Source organism: Oncorhynchus nerka, linkage group LG18 (assembly GCF_034236695.1).
Source record: "Oncorhynchus nerka isolate Pitt River linkage group LG18, Oner_Uvic_2.0, whole genome shotgun sequence".
NCBI classification, from domain to species: Eukaryota; Metazoa; Chordata; class Actinopteri; order Salmoniformes; family Salmonidae; genus Oncorhynchus; species Oncorhynchus nerka.
In genome coordinates this window covers 33602662-33609998 of record NC_088413.1, presented here as the reverse complement: position 1 = coordinate 33609998, position 7337 = coordinate 33602662, and the positions used below count along the sequence as shown (strand labels likewise).

Below are 7337 nucleotides of genomic sequence, written 5' to 3'. Positions count from 1 at the left end.
GGGCCTGGCTCCAATTAGCACCCCAAAGACCCCAGCTAAATACCCTCAGCCCTTCAGCCCAGTGAATCAGACCCTGATACAGTTTCTTTCTCTGAATACTGTATCTTGTGTGACTTTTGTAGGTAACTTTTCAGTTTCCACACATTTAGGTGGACTCAAGTGTCACGTCCCTCTTTTTCTAGATAATGCCAGATGTTTTCTCAGTGGGGCAAAACATCATAGACATTTGACAGGGTGAGATCAGAGGTAAGTTGATCCCGTTGTAATAGGAAAAGGGTACCTTGGCAAGAGTCTGTATTACAACATGGCATAAGGGTGAGTGGTGGTACACGATACAACAGCCCAGTTGTCCATGAAACGTTGTAAATAGGCCTACTATAGAATAAGATTTAATTAAGCATACAGATATTTCTGAAGACGATACTAAGTATATTTATAGATACGACATGACTTGTTAATTAAAGTAGCAAAAGGCTCACAAACCTCCCAAAATTGAAAAGGGTGTAAAAGTGTGAAAGAACTGTTGATGACTACATCCAATCAGAGTTTAGCTCAAATTTGAGGGACATCGGAATTCCGGTTACCATGGTAACCGTACACTTTGGCTAAACTTCGTTCTTCCTAATAAATCAATCTTGAAACGAATTAGCTACGATTATGAATTCGCATTTTGAACGTGTCATGTAGCTACAGGAACACGCAAACGGAGTTCCTGCAGAGGGTAAGTTATGAATTATTTACCGTTTGACCATGTTTTACTGTAACCGTAGCTAATTAGCTAACCAGCCACGTCTGGCTTTGGCTAGCTACAGTAGCTAGCGTGTTATTTAGTTAGCTGCGTTAGCTAGCTACAGTCGCCTTGTAGGTAGCTGGCTTTTTAGCCCAAGCATTTTGCTAGCCTTGAATTTTGAAATGAGAGGTCTAGATGGAACAATATCTAAACGATCCTAAATGTAATGGCATTTAAGCCCTGCTCATTAATGTTTTAGGTTCCTGTCATATCAGGGCCATTTCGGTACAGTCCGGCTATCACCCCAGAGATCAGCATGAGAAGACGAAGCTCCTGCACACCTGAGGCCCCTCTGTCTCCAAGAGAAGGCAACGAGGTTGAATGTTAATAATGACGACATATCATGTTCTGCATTTGCACTAGGCATTTTTTTTATGTAATGGACATTGCTCGATGATTGTTATACAGAATATAGACTAGGCTTTCATGATGAAAGACTTAAGTGTTCCTTATGCGAGGCCTACTTGTTGGAGAGTAGGCTAATAAAGAATGGCTGCTGAATATGTAACGTAAACTCACCCCATTCCGTACAAATGTGCGCACCCGCCACATTCAAACAAGGCTACAAAGATAACTAATGGGACTGTAGCGACTGTGTTGAAGTCAAAATTGGGGGTGTGAACTAGGTTTCTATTCAAGCCTAGATAGACATGGTAATGGCTCTATAGTATTTGAGAAAAGTTGAAAAAACTGACCCTCCGTTACATCTTGACGTGTCGTGTCATGTCGTAACGTACAGCAAGCATAAAGCAACTATTTCTGTCTTACAATCTCTCTCCACCAGGTGTATCACTTCTATCATCCTTTAAAAACAAATAATGGACAGTGACGGGGATAAGGGGGATACCTAGTCATTTTTTTCGTCATTGCATGCGATCATCAATCTCAAAACCGCTGTTTACTTCTAAGATCACTTTAGCACCGCCCTAAAAACCAGATTCAAATTTGACACAAACCTTCAAATAGGTATATAATGACACATTATATAAAGTCTTTATAGTGTTTTATTTATATTTTAGAGGCAATAAGGTGATAAGTTGGACAGATCGAGTGAAAAAAAGCAATTTTCCCATACAACATCTCTCACTATCACGCATTATTTTCGCTTCCCCACCCGCCATTTAAAAAAATACCCGACGGGGCTCATTGCCTGCTTGAATTATGCAGAAACGGGCAGCATTTAGATCATGTAATTGATTCTGTTGGAAAGGAGAGAAATTGTGCTTGACAATGGTACTGACATTACAGTTGATCTGGAAGTATTACGTTTTTGGGGCGCTAAAAATAAGGGCAATTGTACGGACCAAGGTGATGTACGAGTTTACGTTACAGTTGAAGTCAGAAGTTTACATACAGTTAGGTTGGAGTCATTAAAACTTGCTTTTCAACCACTACACACATTTCTTGTTAACAAACTATAGTTTTGGCAAGTCGATTAGGACATCTACTTTGTGCATGACACAAATACATTTTCCAACAATTGTTTACAGACAGATTATTTCACTTATAATTCACTGTATCACAATTCCAGTGGGTCAGAAGTTTACATGCACAAAGTTGACTATGCCTTTAAACAGCTTGGAAAATTCCAGAAAATTATGTCATGGCTTTAGAAGCTTCAGATAGGCTAATTGACATAATTTGAGTCAATTGGAGGTGTACCTGTGGATGTATTTCAAGGCCTACCTTCAAACTCAGTGCCTCTTTGCTTAACATCATGGGAAAATCAAAAGAAATCAGCCAAGACCTCAGAAAAATAAATTGCAGCCCTCCACAAGTCTGGTTCATCCTTGGGAGCAATTTCCAAACGTCTGAAGGTACTGCATTCATCTGTACAAACAATAGTACGCAAGTATAAACACCATGGGACCACGCAGCCGTCATACCGCTCAGGAAGGAGACGCGTTCTGTCTCCTAGACATGAACGTACTTTGGTGCGAAAAGTGCAAATCAATTCCAGAACAACAGCAAAGGACCTTGTGAAGATGCTTGAGGAAACGTGTACAACATAATCTATATCCATTGTAAAACGAGTCCTATATCGACATAACCTAAAAGGCCGCTCAGCAAGGAAGGAGCCACTGCCCCAAAACCGCCATAAAAAGGCCAGACTACGGTTTGCAACTGCACATGGGGACAAAGATTGTAATTTTTGGAGAAATGTCCTCTGGTCTGATGAAACAAAACTAGAATTGTTTGGCCATAAGAACCATCGTTATGTTTGGAGGAAAAAGGGGCAGGCTTGCAAGCCGAGGGAACACCATCCCAACCGTGAAGCACAGGGATGGCAGCATCATGTTGTGAGGGTGCTTTGCTGCAGGAGGGACTGGTGCACTTCACAAAATAGATGGCATCATGAAGAGGCAGGAAAATTATGTGGATATATTGAAGCAACATCTCAAGACTCAAGATCTCAATCAGTCAGGAAGTTAATAAAGCTTGGTCGCAAATTAGTCTTCCAAATGGACAATGACCCCAAGCATACTTCCAAAGTTGTGGCGAAATGACTTAAGGACAACAAAGTCAAGGTATTGGAGTGGCCATCACAAAGCCCTGACCTCAATCCTATAGAACATTTGTGGGCAGAACTGAAAAGCAAGGAGGCCTACAAACCTGACTCCGTTACACCAGCAATGTCAGGAGGAAGGGGCCAAATTTCACCCAACTTATTTTGGGAAGCTTGTGGAAGGCTACCTGAAACGTTTGACCCAATTTAAACAATTTAAAGGCAATGCTACCAAATACTAATTGAGTGTATGTAAACTTCTGACCCACTGGGAATGTGATGAAAGAAATAAAGCTATAATAAATAATTCTCAACTATTACATTTGACATTCTTAAAATAAAGTGGTGATCCTAACTGACCTAAGACAGGGAATTTTTTACTAGGATTAAATGTCAGAAATTGTGAAACTGAGTTTAAATGTATTTGGCGAAGGTGTATGTAAACTTCCGACTTCATCTGTATGTACAAATCTGTGTTAAACCCACAAGAATATTGTATTATTGAAAATATGGTTCATGGTTAAATGAAAGCAACACGGCTCTCACTCATTCCTTGCACTCGTTTCAGGTTGAGTGGACCACACCAGTTTCACAGCACGTGAAGAAAACTCAGCCTCTTCTTCATAACTGTAACAGCAAATCAGGGATATCTTCAGAAAAGTTGAACAATGTTTCATTGATGAAAGAAACAAATGAATCAGAGATGCATGGAGCATCCTACAGGCATTCACTCTCATTCGACTCTGACTGCTCCCCGAGACGTAGTGGCTCAGGAGACCGAGCTCTCGGAGCAGACTACAAATCTGAGATGATATTCGATTTGGAGAATACGGTGGACAGACTGAAAAACGCTCTGGTATCACTGGAGGAGGACAACCTCAGCCTCAACAAGAAGATAAGAGAAAACATGGCAGAAGACCGCCCATTTTCGACCAATCACAATGTCTCAGGCTCAACGAGTGGCAACAACAATTCAGAGAAAATGCCTGGTGGTCACACTCACAGTCCCACCTCCAAACTCATTACACACCCTGTCACTTTCAACATGGCCAAAACATACCCAGAAAGTCAGAGGCAAGATACACCATCCAAGATCGAGGAGACTAGGACTAGAGAGATGCTCAAAATGGAGAGCCTGTCCTTGGAAGACAGGTGTGTTTACTTGGAGAAAGAGAAACAGGACTTGCAGAGGAAGCTGCAGAAGACAGAGGACTACTGCAAAGATTGCGTCCGCGAGCTCAAGAGGATCCTCCCAAAGTATGAGGACCTCAAAGCCTCGAATAAAACCCTAGATAAGCTCAACAAGCAGCAGGCTGCAGAGAACCACAGACTCGTCGACGCCCTTGAGGCCGGGAGCCAGGCATGGGAGAGATCCAGGGATCACCACCTGGCTCAGGAGCCTAAAGAAGGTGGTAGTGACAACAAGGTGCGGGTTCAACTAGAGAGGGCCAACAATCTCTGCACCCAGCTTACCCAGGAGAAGGGGCAGCTGGAGGACCGAATGGCCTCGCTGGCAAGGGAGGTCAGCCACCTCACGAATGAGCTGGATATGAGTTGGCCCGAGCTCCATCGGCTGGGGGCCTGGAGGAGAAGCTCCCTTGAGGGGAGCACAACTAGGGACGGCAGCACTCCGGCCTCGTCGGGCAACAAACACCCGGCCGAACGCATCCTGGACAGCGTAGGGAAAGAGCGCAAGGCCACGTCGGGCGCCATGGCCCATCTCAAAGAGGAGAACAAGACACTACGAGAGAACCTCAAACAGAGCGTCAAGAGGGGCGAGGAGGCAGAGGGCGGAGCCAAGCAGCTGAGGGAAGAGCAGGCCATATTGGAAAGCTGTCTGCTCACGGTGCAGAAGGAGAAAGACCTGCTTCAGCTGGAGGTGCGGCAGCTCCACCAGGAGTACATCGAGCTCAGCAGTAGCATCTCGCTGCAGCTGAGAGAGAGGAGCCCCGTCGCCAGTACCAGGATATTAGCAGGGTCACATGTGGTGACTGATGGTAATGATAGTGGAGCCAGGCAGCAAGAGAGTCCAAGGCAGCCTCTGAACAGCAGCCCTATTACCAGAGAAATGCTGGATGGCCCTGTAGGTAAGGTTAAAAAGAGCCCATTTTTACAGTTTGTCATTTAGTTTAGGTGTATTGAAAAGGTTATTCATTTTCATTCAAGGTCATTCTGAATGCAAAAGAATGTTTGAACATCTAGCTACTGTGTCTATTGTATATGATTATTAAAAGTATTTAGCTGACAGAAGATGAAAATGTTCAAAGTAGAGACATCGCCACTAGTCCTGGAGCTCATAATTATGTCTTGAAAGACTTCTTCTTTCTTCTTCTTTGGACTGTGTAGGCAGAGAGGCAATTGTTCATATAAGGAAGCGTTTCGAGGAGGAGGAGCTGAGAGACCAGAGAAACAAAAACATCATCAATCAGAATGAATGAGGCTGAAGCTGGATTAGTGGGCCAGGCAGACTGGATGTTGACCTCTACCTCCCATACCACGAGGGGTCAGGAGAGGTGAAGCATACTGTAGCCTACCGTAGAGCTCTTTGCATCACTTTACCAACAATATGCCCTTCACAAGGTCATGTACCGTATGCACTGTACAGATTTTATTTCCCTGATTATATTATGCTTTTCAAAATATTTTGTCAGTGTTATTTATCATTTATAATAGTTTTTAGATAAATGGCATGTCAAGGCAATTTGTGGCTTTGGCCGGGACGATACAAGTATTACGATACTCGTTAGTAATGTGGCAGGAAAACAAAACACAAAGCAATTTAACTTCTTTAGGAAAACAGCCCTAATGTTGGAAACAAACATCGTTATCCAGAGTCACAATTTCTTTATTTTTTAAGCTTAAGCACAAAATATTTTACATATGTGGGGATCTTAACAGTCGTAACAGTGGAATTGGGAGGTTAGATGACTATATAAATGATATTAATGATATTCCATCGCGTGTTGCTTTGGATGACTTTGTTAGTCATCATGGGGAAACCCTATTAGAATTCCTTCGAGACTCTAAAATGTATATCATTAATGGAAGGATATTCCCCTTAAGCGATAACTTTACATCCATATCTGGCAAAGAAAAAGCTGTGGTGGACTATATAGTTACCCTCCACAACTGTCTACAAACTTGTTTGGAATTTAAGGTGTTACCCCCACATATGGTTGTAGAATGTGGATGTTTTGACTTAATTGGAGAGAAAAAAGTAGACTTCCTCATCATTCTCTTTTATTTATGATATTTTCTGTTGGCCACAAACTTTCTCAAGCAGGTATTACTGTGCATCACTTGGGGCAAAAGATACATATCCCACATAGGCCTAAATGTAAGAAAAGAAATGTGCCAAATTATTTTCTGTGTTCTGAAATGGCATGTAGAGCTCTGGTGGAAGTCATCAAAACTATGCAAAGATGACAAGAAACACTATTTGATTTAGCTGTGTGGTATGAAACATTTTGTGAAATTATATATTCTGATGCAAAAAAAGAATACAGCCCCAAAGCCCAGGAAAGCTTACAAGTCGAACAAGCCTTATCGGAATGATGAGTTAAGGGATCTATTGTCAGTAATGCTAAGGGGAAAGTAATGCAGTAATGTTAAGGGGAAAGTTTAGAAGCCGAACAAGCCTTGTCGGAATGATGAGTTAATGGATCTATTGTCAGTAATGCTGACTACTTATTTTTTTACAGTGTAAAGATAGAAATAAAAGAGAACATTTTAGGAATGTGTTTAAAAGTTTTGCACTTATTCAAACGGAGATATCAGAGAGGGCATTTATTACACCTTGAGGAGATACAGACAAGAAATCCTCAACAGTTTTGGAGCCAAATAAACAAGTTAGGACCAAAACGACATAAGAAAATTCCAATGGAAGTCAGGGAAGGGCGGAGAGGGGGGGGGGATTGAACTCTGATGTTACACAGGTACTTAAGGAATGGGAGAAGGGGTTTGCTAGTTTGTTCTCGGGTAATGAAAATTGGGCATATTTGGAGGAAGAATTGTGTTCCCTGAGAACTAAAATGGAAAATA

At 42.2% G+C, this 7337-nt stretch overlaps 1 protein-coding gene across 1 annotated transcript; it reads left to right on the top strand.

Annotated features, from left to right (window-relative positions):
- Positions 1 to 3877: 3877 nt before the first annotated feature.
- On the top strand, positions 3878 to 7074 carry LOC115146558 (coiled-coil domain-containing protein 110-like). Its single transcript, XM_029688646.2, has 2 exons — positions 3878 to 5383; positions 5643 to 7074. Exons 1-2 carry the CDS (start codon positions 3976 to 3978, stop codon positions 5732 to 5734), a joined length of 1500 nt encoding a protein of 499 aa, XP_029544506.2. The 5' UTR covers positions 3878 to 3975; the 3' UTR covers positions 5735 to 7074.
- The last annotated feature ends 263 nt before the right edge of the window (positions 7075 to 7337 follow it).